This window comes from Lytechinus variegatus, chromosome 10, assembly GCF_018143015.1.
Source record: "Lytechinus variegatus isolate NC3 chromosome 10, Lvar_3.0, whole genome shotgun sequence".
Taxonomy (NCBI): domain Eukaryota; kingdom Metazoa; phylum Echinodermata; class Echinoidea; order Temnopleuroida; family Toxopneustidae; genus Lytechinus; species Lytechinus variegatus.
The window spans coordinates 16,598,297-16,612,913 of NC_054749.1; the positions used below are offsets into that span (position 1 = coordinate 16,598,297).

Consider the following 14,617-nt stretch of genomic DNA (forward strand, 5'->3'; position numbering starts at 1 on the left):
TTTGATGAAATGAGTGTACAGTGGAAATTCTGGTGAAATATTTTTTCCCAATCTGTTGTCCCTGTCTTATTGACCAAAATTGAAAGTTTTGTAGTCCATGTTTTCAATGGTTAATGCAAATTTCATGCATCTGTTGTGCCTGAAATACATGTAGCATGTCTATAGTCAACTGTTCATATAAATTAGACCTAGAAATTGGTTGACATAAATAGTGCACAGGCTCTCTCGAAAAAAAAAGGCATTGAAATTTCTTGTATAGCAAAACTGTCCAGTTATAATTATTGGACCATCTTTCATTTTTTTTGTATACATGTATGTCCTTGATTTGGCCTCATTTATGCATGAAATCTGCATATACCATAATTTAAAAACTGAAGACCAGACTCTTCAACTACTTATGTGAATTTGGGCCTTTCATTGATATTCCAGTTCCACTTCAGTGTATGCAAAGAAAAGTCCAGAATGAGTGATTGTTGATTGTGTTGGAGATTGGAAAGTTTGCTCAAGTGAGCACATACATGCAGGGAATAATGTATTTTCCTCAAATTTGATGAATCAGTTTTGGCTGTGGAGGAAATATTTTAACAAAGCTCACCTTTAGTTCTGTGTAAAAAGTATAATCCTGCCACACAAAATACACTAACAGTCACCATTTTTTGATTACCTGTACCTGTTTCCCCAGAAAACAATAGATTCGGTCCATTGAATCTAATGTTCTCTGGGGAAACGGGTAGTCAAAGAATGGTGACTGGACTGTACATCTTGTGTTGCATTAATAGAATTTTAAAAAATCGGAGCACGTTTCTTTGTGGTAACTGAAATTATCCCTGAGCATGTACTGTACATGTTTAATTGTGTGTAGTCTGTTTTGTTGAGCTTGACATGTTCAGTCAACCTTTCATTAAAGGGGAATGAAACCCTTGGAACAAGTACATGTATGTAGGCTTGTGTTTAAACAAAAAAATCAAAGAATATAAGAACAGAAAGTTTGAGAAAAATCAGACAAATAATGAGAAAGTTAAGAGCATTTGAATATTGCAATCACTGATTCTATGGAGATCCATTGGCAATGCGACAAGGATGTGTGATGTCACATGTGAACAACTTTCCCTTTGATGGACTATATAAAATACCCCCAAAATGTCTCTTTTTATGCTTTTTCTTATGGTGATTCCAAACTCTTTATCCATGATGTATTTAAAAATCTGTATTACATGCCCTCCTATAGAAAGAATAACTGTATGCTCTTCTGATAGATGTGAAAAAAGAGGCAGTTTAAGTGAAATATATACTAAAGGGGAGAGTTGTTCACAAGTGACATCACACATCTTTGCCGCATTGCCAATGTGAGGATCTTAATTGCATTAGTGATTGCAATATTCAAATGCTCATAACTCATTTGATTTTTCTCAAACTTTCGTTGATTTTTTTTCTGTTTTCACACGATCTATCTTGTTCCAAAGATTTCGTTCTTTAAATTTACCCAAGTTGAAGGTGTGTACAAAGTTCTGTATTTAAAGAACCTAGTTGTGCCAGTTCAAGCTTGTGAATTTTATTCCTTTCTGAAAATTTGACCATGGCATTTTCTTGGCCTTGGATTATGAAAAAAATGGGGGGGGGGGGGGAGTCCTGTGCCTACCTTCCTATTTGTACATGCCATAAGTTTCTACAAGGCCATGTCCTTTATCAGACAATATAATAATTACCTCACCCTTGCTTATTATTAAGTCCTGAAACTTGTCCAGTTGTGTGGACAAACTGCACAATGAGTAATGACTTCATAATGATGTGAGCCGGCAAAATCTGCAGAAATGACATATTTCATGTGAAGTTTTGTTGGAAGTACAAAATCGATGTCTGAAAGAGGAGATATAGCTCTTGGTCTTTCCAGTGTGAAAATGCTACTGAATGTGTGAGAGGGATAAGAGGATTTGACGAGGTAAACTGAAAACTTGTGAACAAACTGGAGTGTGCATAAATTTCTCAGGAAATTTCTGTGTGTGTATGAGAAGTACGATGAATTGAAGAGCAAAGCTGGATTTCTAGCTCCTACACTTATTTACTCTGTCCCAAAAAAGAAGGAAAAGATAAGACCCATCATGCAAGAATGTGCTCATAAAAGGGTACAGGACTACTTCACAAACACTCCTGAAACTTCAGTTCTGTATCCCTCTACTTCCACTCACTCTCCTTTTGTCACTCCTCGTCGATCGTCATACACCCATCTTTCATTTATAATTATCAGACTCGACAACTTTCCTCAATTCTCATTGGCTGAGAAGCAACATCACTATGAACTTGGTAACCAGTAGCATGCTTAGGATTTTCCAGAGGGGGGGGGGGCAAAAAAAAAAATTGACAAGCCCCCCCCAAAAAAAATGTCTTCAACCGCATGTAAAGGACATTTCGCACCAGAAAAACAATTGACAAGCAAAAAAAGTTATGACTCATCAGGGGGGCAGGGATACGTCCCTTGTAACTCGTCAGGGGGAGGGGGGTCTGCCCCCCCCCATAGGTACACTAGTGATGGTAACTGTTGAATAAAACAGGGCTTGTATGCATCTGACAACTCCATGAAATGCTCCTCTTGTCCCTTCTCCCTCAACATTTCTAAAATCTCTCATTACCTTTTCAAATCTCTCTTGTTCACTCTCATTGCGATGTTGTCAACAATAACATGTTTAATGAAATCAATGACAAGCATTACACTTTTCTGGTGCTGTGATTCAGTCTTCATGGAAATTTGTCCAATACTTAATGTACAAACAATTAGTGCTTTTGATTCTTCTAGTAAACCAAGGATAGTGGCATATCTGGGTCCCGTCTTTCAAAGAGTTACGATTAATCCAAGCAATATTGTCTATCAATGTCAGAATATTTCCTACAAGAAACTTGAACAATGTCCTTTGTAAACAAAGAGAAGCACTCTGAATTTTCAAGAAAACAATGGATGTATGAATATACATCACAGCTAGAAAATATTTTGAACAAACATGGATAATAGATGTAGACATTGCTGGCATTCCATAATTGTGATTGATTGGATCAAGCTCAACTCTTTGTGAGATGGGACCCAGGGCACCAGCACAGGGAGGGGGCCATGCTAAAGTGCAATCTGGGGCAAAAAGGGCTACAATTTGAAGGGGGGGGGGCAATAAGTATTAAAAGCACAATTTAAGTGCCTGCTTCAGGCACTGTTCTTCCGTGATATGACACTGAATGAAGACTGGAAAGACAAACAGTTTGTTAATAAATGATCATACAGCAACAATGAATATTTTTTTATGATGAATGAAATATATGCAATGCAACCAATTTATCTTGTCAAGAAATCCAAAACACACAAGGGGATGTATAATAAAGATTTGAGAGTACCGGTATATGCAAATTATGCTTTAACACTCACATGGTATTACACTGTTTTACACATTAGGAAAGCATCTGCCCATCTTCATGATCTGGGGCCCATCTTACAAAGAGTTACGATAGATTAAGAGGTCCGTTGCAGAAAGAGTTGCATTTAAAAGCAAGTAAAAAAATCAGTAGCAAGTCACAAATGCGCGCTGTTGATTGGTAGAAAATCAAGTTACGCATGATTTTGATATTGCGGCTGATTGCAACTTTCTGCAGCAGGCCCCTGATCAACCTCAACTATATGGAAATCCATCAATGGCATAAATTTTTCTTCAGGAAATGTGCGCAATGTTCTTTTTAAGAAAAACACACTAAATTAACAAGAAATTGAATAGAATATCCAGGAAATATCTTGAACATGCATTTTAGATGTTGGCATTGCTGGCTTTCCATAGTTGTGGTTGATTGGATCAATCACAAGTGTTTGTATTACGGGGCCCTGATCAAAGTGGGATTGTGATCATGCATACTTCACAAAAATAAGAATTTAATAGAGTACTCTGAAATTAATAAGAATTTTATCAATGAAGTATGAAGTGAGTCAAGCAAAATATTTAAAATTTCATTCAAATCATATTCAAAATAAACAAAATCTATGGAATTTTATCATTTGAATAGTTTCCATTTAACAAATGGATGTACATATATATCATCAATATGCAACAAGAAAGCTGTTACATCCCACTTTTCTCTCCTTACTTTATTTTAAATAGCGCTTAAAGTGATTGGTTAACATTGGTTTGACTTTTAAAAAATCTGAGCTAGAAGGTCACTCTTGTCACCTGTGTCCAGCATATGTTCCAAAAATGAAGCCCAGAAAAAATTGCGTTCGAAAATGATTATTTAGTGCTTCAAAAATTGAAATATAAAGTGACCGGAAACACCATCTTAATTTCATCCCATACACTTATGCGTACTATTTAGGTGTCTATAAGACGCCTATTTACAAAATCGGGGTTTGCCTTGTAGTTTTAGCTTTTCATTCTCAATAATGGTTGTTTTCAGGGTTTATTAGTTCAAATACATGCACTTGTACACATGTTTCATCTTGGTTTGAGAATTTTTTAAATCGGCTGCTCACAAAGTTAAACAATACCTTTAATTTATAATAATTCATTATTCATGCAATCAATAAAAATATGAAATGAGAAGTAGGATTAGCATGTCAATCTTGTTCATTTTCTCATACAAAGTTGTTGAGGTTTTCAACATCTCCCATAAAGGAGGCTGCCATATCATGCACTATTTGCTTATGTTGTAACGTCCGACTACAAAGGGATAGCTTGTGCTTGCTGAAATATGCATTAATTGGTGTCCTACACTTTTTAAGAGAGACATTAACATAATTGATAAGTTCAGATAATATGAAAAAATATGATGCTAATCCCTCTTCCTTAGAAATTGAATTGATATTATAAGGTTTGGAGTCTGAATTGAGAAAGCTAAGAAAAAAAACCCCACTAAATGTCATACTCTCGTAGTCTCTGTAGAATTGGCATAAATTGTGTCTTTGTAACTTTTTTCATTGCTACACTGGGATGGGGAAACTCCACTGGATCCTAATCACATCAAAGCAATTCTGGTGTTCGAAATTGGCTAGTTTGGGATTTAATAGAACACATCACATATAAATAAGACCTTATTAACATGAAGGTTCTAGATGTATCTTTAAAGATAGCATATCAGAAACTCATACACAACAATGCACTGAATATTTCACAGTTCAATATGAAGTAAAAATCATCTTGCATCTTCAGCAACATCTGCTTCGTTATCATTTGATTCCATTTCAGGAGGTGGAAACAGATCCGGCAATCTCTCGCTTAACTTGATATCTAGCTGTCGATCAAGATCCGTCTCTGACCTCAGAAAGATCCAAGCCACCAGGGCGAAAAGGGACAGGCTGACGGGAGCTACTTTCCACCAAGGACGCGAATACTGGGAACCAAAACTCCTATCGACTGTCCAGTGAGCGGCTTTGCTCTTTGAAAAAGAATATGGCTTATCAGGGTCCTCTTCTGCTTCTTCAACATTGCTTTTTTTATTCGACTGCATAGAGTTTGTTGAAAACTGCGAAGCAAACCATGCTGAGCTTTGGTCTATCCTGAGCTTCTTCAGAAGTGGAGACCTGGAAAGTATTAAAAATGAAAATAAGATCATTATAAAAACATATTAAACTACAGTGATGATTAAAAAATACTAAGTTCATATGTAACTATCATGACCCCGGATCATGACTATTTGGGCAAATATATTGTAGAATTGAATATGGGTCATCTGACAGCCAAATGTAGTTATGATGTTAAAAAAAGGCAATAAAAGTGTCCAAGTTAAAGGGGATGTTCACCATGAAAAAAGTTTGTTGTAAAAATCGCAGAAAAAATAAACATATATTGATGAAGGTTTGAAGAAAATCCATTAAAGATTGAGTAATCATAATTTAAAATTTTGGATTTGTGACATCATAAAACAAGTACTAGGTACATGTAGCTGCCCCATATTTTATGTGTATGCATATTCAATTTATTAAATGAATCATGACGACTTATTTTTGTTTTGTTTTTAGGAACAGGTGTAAAATGATTTGTCTATTGATATACAGGTCTGCTAAAGATATGTTAAAAACCATTTTCATTTTTCTGAGAAAATGACATTTCAATGACTTTTTTGGCCATCCGTAGGAAAACAACCAAAAATGTGGTAGGTATGTACTGCGGGCGAGACAAAAAACAGGGGGATTTATTGTAAAAAGGAGGGTCCTCGGAACAGGCTTCGGAACTAAAAATGTTTGTGAAAACGGGGGTCCTTGACCTTGGAATGGGTTGCCTGCGTGTGAGTGCATGTAGCTAGACCAGCGGCGCCGGCATCAGGTGCGCTTGCGCAGAGGCAATCATGGCAATGGTTGGACAGCGCTCTGCGGCCACATTTCACCAAAATTGCAGCTCATTGTAGCGGCTCCATGCAGCCGGAACGGCACTAGTAGGCACTTCAGGTGAAAATTAGGAAAGGCTGTTCCAGCATGTTTGATAGGCTCATATTGAGGCTCAATATCTACGATTCATAAAAATGTTTGAATTTTCAAATTCCGATATCTAGAAGTCGAGTTATTGTCATCTTTGTGATGAAAAAACATGGCTTTTTGTGGACAAAAGAGGATTGCGAAATCTTATTATTCTCTTTGTTTTGGGCATGGCACATTTATAATACCGGTACATAGCTTAAGTTATGGGGAATTGTACAAGCTTTTTATTTAAATCATAAAGTACTCAGATTGATTTGAAATATATTGGCATATATGATTTCTTTGGTTCAAGGTGAATTCAAGTCCAAAGACTCCCAACTAAGGTAAGCAACAGTAATAAAAAAAAATTCTTTTATCCTCTTAATCGAGGTATTTATTCACAATAACATATACATTTATATACAAATAATAAAAAAAAAACAATTCAATTCAATAATGCAATAATTTTTTTGGATATCACATTTTTTCAAAATTCCGAACTTGGTTTTTTGTTTACATAAACTTTCTAAATAAATAATCATAGTAAGCTTGAATTCAATCCATAAAGAATTCGCATCATATCTTTTTTCTTTGAATATGCTTTTTATATAATTTCGATAAATAACAAATTGAGCAATAACACAAAATAGATTACACATAATATTGCTGGCATTTTGCAGATCATAACCTATAATTAATGTTTTTTCCTCTATAGAAATAGTAATCTTGAAAATATAAAATACCAACCTTTCTATAACTTTCCAAAATAATCGAACATATTTACAATACAGTATGAAATGAAAAGTGGTATCAACTTCTCCACAAATGTTACATGTGTTGCTTTCTAGTACATGCCACTTAAATAAATTGTCTCTTGATGGTAAAATCTTGTTTAAAAATTTAAAACTAAACTGTCTAACTCTGTTATCCACAATTAAATGCAACTTGAAATAAAATACATGGCTCCAATTAAAGGAAATTGGTAATGAGAACAGATTAGACCAAAAAGATACAATGCCTGGTTCTTCGGATACCTCTGAACATAATAAAGAATATATCTTTCTTGTTGGTAATTTTTATGGTAAAGAATCTAGAGTTATTTGTAATCCAATTTTTAATGATTCCATTTATCAAATATCAACATACGTTTAATAAGTTATATTGCTGTTATTCCAAATAATTTCATTTTCAATGTTTTTTACTCCAAATATACCAATATATCTTAACTTAGACCAGCTACAAAAAAAATCATAGTAAAAACTGGGCATATTTGCTTTTGTACAAAGAAAATGCATATCTTTTGTTGAAATATTGTATTCAAAACATAAAAGAATTTCACCAATCTTTGATAACCAGTAATTAAAAAGAAATTTCCAACTACATGTACGTTCGCTTTGCTCTAACAGTTTGCTTATCCACGAAATCTTATGTGATTCAATTTTTTATTCTAAGTGGACCATACCACGACCACCATCGTTTGTTTTATTTATACATACATTTCTCTTAACCTTTTCTTTTGAAGAACTCCAAATATAAGTATATAACATTTTATTTAGGGATTTGATTATTTTTTGGGGAACTCGAATTACTTTTGCAGGATACACAATTTGCGAGACCAACAAAGTTTTGATGATAATAATTTTTCCGAAAAATGTTAGATTTTTTGGTTTCCATACGCCAATAATTTTTTGTATCTTATCTAGTTTATTTTGCCAATTATAATCTTCAACAACTTTCTCATTTTTCCCAACATATATACCTAAATATATCGGTTCTTCAGTGCATTCTATTTGTCCGGGGACAATATCAATATTAAACTTCAGCAGTTTTGTTTTTTGCAAATCTTTGCCCCAGCATTTGAACCAAAAAGTATTAGTCCTTCCATCAAAGTAGAAAGATAATTTTTATTTTTCATAAATATAGTTGTATCATCCGAAAATTGGGATAATTTTACATCTACTTGATCAACATTCATCTGAGAAATCGGTAAACTGAGACCTTCAATTTTATGATTCTGTTTAATTTTTCGTCGCCAAACTGAGACCTTCAATTTTATGATTCTGTTTACTTTTTCATCGCCAAAACTTCTGCAACAATTATAAAAAGTAGTGATGAGAGGGGGCACCCCTGCCTTAGTAATAAAAATGATAGAAAAATCTGAAGTGAACGAACGGAAGTCTCAACAATTTTTTTAATTTTTGGTGGGGGGTGCATATGGAACTCTTTCCCAGCATTACGATTTACAGAAAATATGCAAAGCTTCGGAGCAGATTTCTTTCTTGTTTTTTCTAGATCTAGATAAGAAATGCTATGATTTGGTGCGGATTCCTTTGTTCTTTTTCTCAATAAGATAAAAATGCTATGCCTTGGAACGGAGATTTGAATGTAAAAATTGGGGTCCACTCTGCATGCTCTGCGGCACCTACCCACCACGCATACTGAGTGCAGGGATCCCACTTATGGTGTCCACAACACACGACTTTTAAAGACTAATAAAATGGTTTGATTTTTCTGTGCGCGGCGGCATGTAATGAACCCAAGCCCAGGCTTTGCCTTTGGTGGTCATGATCCGAACTAACCCACGGAAGTAAGGTCCTGGGCCCGTATTCCATAAACGAGATAAGATTTTTGCTTAAGTCTTAGCAATTTGTCTTAGCATTTTGCTTGTCTAAGAAATCTTCCCTAGCGATATTCCATAAACTTAAGACATTTGTCTCAAGTCAGGCGATATGGCTAAGCCAAAGTCTCAAATTCTATGACCTTCAGTGACCTTCTTAATGATAAATTGCTGCAGAGGTCACTGCAACAAACTTGCAAAAATGTGACTAAAGTTGTTTTTTCTTAAAAATTTGGATTTTATTGAAACTAATTACAACTATTGTAGTAAGAGAAGAGCATTCATCACACATATATGGTAAGAATTTTTAATTCAACATATCTATATTTTTGTTAATTACCAAAACATTTCAATCCCAAACCGAGTGACTTGCACAGTTTTTTTGTGTATCAGTCCCATATATTACTTTTCATGTATTGTTTGTCAAAATATAAATTGAATATATTCCTCTCGACATCTTTACTCTAACTTCAGTTTAAGTAGACCTAGGCCCCCTAAGAGAAAACTTTTGTAACTTTTGAGACTAGTCTTGGGTCTAACATTAGGCCTAGATCTAGCCTAGGCCCAATTAGATCTATAATATCCGTCTGTTTGGAGGAGAATTAAACATTGTTTTTTACTTTTTTTACGTTTTTATGAAGGCTGCAAAACGTAACTTTGTTAGTAGTAGTGGCATGCCATAGACATAGTGGAGCAACCGAGACTGAAGCTATATAATAATACATCATATAGACCTAGGTATATTAGTATTGGTCTAGGCCTAGAACAACATTCAGGACTTAGCCTGGCTTAGCCTTACTTAGGACAGGGATAGATTTACATGTAGGACTAGAATAGATCTGACTTAGTTCAGGGCTACTGCTAGGCCTATCGCTATGCATTGCTTCCCAACTACGCCTAAACTAGTTAGATCTAGGCCTAGTCCTGACCTAGACATCTATGTAGATTCCAAGTAGATCTAGGACTAGGCCTAGGTCTACTTCTGTTTTAGGTCCATTTATTTGTTTGGAGGGGATATTAATTTATACATTTTGGGGAGTTTGTTTAGATCTAGGTTTCTAGAAAACAGGCCTAAAGTAAAGCCTAGTAGTAGTACTAGTAGTAGACCAACAGCTCAGTCTAGACTGGGGCCTAGATTTATATAAAAATTTACTTCAGGTCTAGGCGGCCTAGCCTATTATGGCTATACTTTCTTCAAATTCATTCTAGATTCTATTTCTAGCCTAGCCGGTAGCCCTAACGTTAGGACTGGCTGATCTCAGACTAGTCTACTGTTTGATCTAGAATCTCTAACGTAGGCCTAGATCTAGACGAAAAATAAGACTAAAAGCTATACCCTATCTAGATCTAGTAGAAGTAGAACTATATCAATCTAGGTGTTCATAGTTATAGGTCGAGATCTAGAGTAGAGACTTGTAGACTCTATCAAAATATAGATTCTCGTTTTTAAAAATAGTAAATGTAGGCTAGTCTAGATCTATTCAAAAAGGAAGTAGGCTAGGGATCTAGCATTAGGTTGAATCCAGCCACATGTGATTTTTTTCTTTTTGGCTCCAAAGTACCGGTACATCTTAGTAAAATCCACATCGACTCAATCTCATTTTCTGGCCTCACTGTAAATCTGTCAAGTTCTTGTCGCAATCTCGGTATAGGCCTAGTTTTTTATTCTCACATGTCTAATCACATTTCTTTTATTTGTAGATCAGTTCGCTACCAATTGCGAAATATTGGTTTTATTAGGAAATACTTGTCTCGACCGGCCACAGAAAAATGGGTTCATGCAACAAATTTTCCAATATAGACTATGTTTTGCAGATCTATACCTCAAAATCAATGTGTGAGCCAACTTTTATAAGAATTGGTTGAAAACTAAAAAGGGTTTCAAACCACAAGATTTTCACCTAATTTCATTATATAATATGTTGTTACCTTGCCTTGGCAACACGATTTCTGATACAGACAAAAAATATTCTTGCACATTTTTAACTCAAGACTGATGTGTGTGCCAAATTTCATGAGCATTGGTTGAAAAAGATGAAGGAGTTCGAACTACAAGATTTTCGTTAAATAATATGTTACCATGGCAACACGATTTTTGATACAGGCAAAAATATGTCTTAGACATCTTCAACTCAAGACTAATGTGTATGCCAAGTATTTAGGAGAATAGACCAGTTGAAAACTGATAAAGTAATTCAATCACAAGATTTTCATTTATATTTGGTATTTTTTGTTACCATGGCAACACAATTTTTTATATAGGCATAAAATATGTTTTGCACATTTTCACATCAAGACTAATGTTTGTGCCACATTTCAGGAAAATTGGTTAAAAACTGAGGAAGTAGTAAGATTTATACATAATTTTTGCCATTATATACCGTTACCATGGCAACACATTTTCTGACACATGCATTAATGTGTCTTGCACATCTTTCCTCAAATCCAATGTGTGAGCTAACTTTCATGAGAATTGGTAGAAAATTAAAGAAGTATTTTAAACGGCAAAATTTTGGCCATAATATATTGTTACCATGGCAACACAATTTCTGAAAAAGAAAAACATCTTCCACCTCCTTACCTTAAGACCAATGTGTGTTCAAAATTTCATGAAAATCGGTTTAAAAAATGAAGTAGGAGCTCGAAATGCAATATAGGTATAAATTGTAAAATTTTGTTGGCTGAATTACCTTGAAGGTAATACAATTAAGACAACTCACAGCTGTCTTAAAGTTAGGGCTAAATTCTTAGCCATGTTTTATTTATGAAATACAGAATCTGCAGTTTTAAGAAAAGTTACTTAGCCATTCATCCTATATCTGTCTTAGTTGCGCAAAACCTCTTAGCCAAATTCTAAGACAAAATTCTTAGCCAATTCTTTATGGAATACGCGTTTTGGCTAAGAGTTTTATCTTAGACAGAAAAATAAGACAAAATGCTTAGATTTTTGACTTAAGCATGCTTATCTCGTTTATGGAATACGGGCCCTGGGCTCCAGGAACTTACTTACGTGTAATTTGGCATACTCACCTGACAAGCGTGAAGTATGGTCAAAATAATTCTCCGAATAAATAGTTAAAACAGAAATCAAGCACTTACCACGATTATATTGATGAAGGTCTAACGAGTGGCAGTTTCCTGACATCTGGGCACAAACTGGAACCTCAAAAAAACGAAAAGTTTTCTCCTTCTACCCCCATCTCGATCGGCCATTTTTTTATGAATCATAACATAATGGCCGATCGAGACTGGGGTAGAAGGAGAGAACTTTTCGTTTTTTTGAGGTTCCAGTTTGTGCCCAGACAGTAGAGGCGCACGGCCAATATGGGAGACTCTCTTCAATAGGGGAGACAATCTCCCACATTGGGGACTTGCTTTGCAAAAGGACAAAAGAAACAACACCAACAAAAGCATGATTTTTTCCACCCAAAATTTTGTCTCACTGAGGTCAGAAGCCCATTTGTTCTGTGTGTGATTGACAACAAAATTCCTTATCAAAACAAAAGTAGACGGTGAATTTATAAAGTAGACGGTGAAAAGTGGTAATTTTTCATGAGGAATCTGCTTAGGCCTATCACATTTTTATTTGCCGCCAAGGTAATCCTTTTGCCGCAAATGTAAACAAAGGAAATTGGTTTCCAAAACTGGAGACTGTCTCTGAAATTCGATACCCAAATTCTTCACAAAAGTCTCTGATAGTGATACATTGTCAGGAGATAATCTCCCACATTGGAGACAGTCTCCAATATTGGCCGTGCGCCTCTACTGCCAGATGTCAGGAAACTGCCACTTGTTAGACCTTCATCCATATAATCGTGGTAAGTGCTTGATTTCTGTTTTAACTATTTATTCGGAGAATTATTTTGACCATACTTCACGCTTGTCAGGTGAGTATGCCTTACACGTAAGGTCCTGGGCTCCCGCCCGCGCAGCGGGCGGATCGTTCCCTGGGTTAGATCCGAACGAACGAACGCGAGACCAAAAAAAGCCAAAGGTAACGAAAGTTACTTACCTATGAAAGCTAATTAGACTACTTCTTTCGATTAATCTTAAACAGAATCTGCAAGTTGATATACTTTGGAAAGCCATTTTAATACATAAAATCTCGTAAATTATGAGGGAACGGTAAACCAAACTTCCTTCAAAGCGTGTGGAGCTGATACTGCTATCGGTACCGGTAATTATAGTTGTTACGCAAGATTTCGATTGTGAAAGCACGCTGAAATTATCGACTATCACGAGAATTCAGATTCGAGGTCAAATTGCCTGAGTCAGAGAAGTTCACTGATCTGAACACAAATCAATAATGATTTAGCAAACATGTTCACGTCACCGAAGTGCTAACTTCAAAAAAAAAACACAAAGTACAGTTTTGCTTGAGCTGCAAGCAGGGGCTTGGATACAGGATTTTTCGAAAGGGGGGGCCGGGATACATTTTTTCCTGAGGAAAAATATGACAAGCAAAAAAAAAGGTCTTCATTCACTTTCAACGGGGGTGGGGGGGGGGGGGACTCTACACGCGGGCCGGCTGTGCGCCTAGCTCCCCTGGATCCGCCAGTGGCTGCGAGTAAAAAGTAATATACCGGCAGTGGCAGTGCAATGGGGAGCTGTGCAGCCCCGGGGGGCCACTTCCATTCACGAGTGGATACCATGCGCGACCACGGGGTCTCGAAAAGCACCCTAAACACGTAATTTCCATATTATGAAAATGCACCCCTTAACCCGGGGGGCCACTTACATTGACGAGTGGATACCATGCGCGACCAAAAAAACACGTAAAAAGGATGTCTTTTTCACGATAGGGCACGTTACGTACGTAACGTGATAAGGGTGTCAAAAACGCAAAAATAATGAAAAAAGGGTATCTATTTCACTAGGAAAATTACGTGTTTAGGGTCGAATTTGCGGGGATGATGAGACAAAATTAAAATGTCTTAAAAAGGATGTCCTTTTTGCCCCAACACTACGTGTTTAGAGTCCGATTTGCGCGAGGTGTAGAAGGTGGGCCGGGTCGTACTAAATCAAATAAGGTAAAGCCGACGACCGAAGGACCCGTAACAATAAAACATTCCTGTACTTGTTTAGGGGTTCATTTCAGGGAATATTTGCCAAGAGTATTTTGTTTCCAATACTTGTTAAGGGTAGGGTTTCACACGCCAATACTTGTTAAGGGGTGCATTTTCAGAATATGGAAATTACGTGTTTAGGGTGCTTTTCGAGACCCCATGGTCGCGCATGGTATCCACTCGTGAACTTAGTGGCCCCCCCCCCCCCCGGGAATTATTGGCGTGTGAAACCCTACCCTTAACAAGTATTGGAAACAAAACGATACTCTTGACAAATATAATGGGGGACATCCCGATAGACCGCGGGTCCGATAGACCGCGGGTCCGATAGTCCGCGGGTCCGATAGACCGCGGGTCCGATAGTCCGCGGGTCCGATAGACCGCGGGTCCGTTAGACCGCGGGTCCGATAGACCGCGGGTCCGATAGTCCGCAGTGTGTGTAAAATTATGATCAGATATATAAAATGTCATCGAGAGGTTCAAAGGTCAAATAATACGAGACCATGGGGTTTTATCAGG

The 14,617-nt window shown here is 36.5% G+C and overlaps 1 protein-coding gene across 1 annotated transcript; it reads right to left on the reverse strand.

The window, feature by feature from the left end:
* Nucleotides 1-5,096: 5,096 nt before the first annotated feature.
* LOC121422791 (protein CCSMST1-like) lies at nt 5,097-13,190 on the reverse strand. The gene is made up of 2 exons (XM_041617987.1): nt 13,045-13,190; nt 5,097-5,542 (listed from the first exon to the last, which is right to left on the reverse strand). Exons 1-2 carry the CDS (start codon nt 13,119-13,121, stop codon nt 5,155-5,157), a joined length of 465 nt encoding a protein of 154 aa, XP_041473921.1. The 5' UTR covers nt 13,122-13,190; the 3' UTR covers nt 5,097-5,154.
* Nucleotides 13,191-14,617: the final 1,427 nt, after the last annotated feature.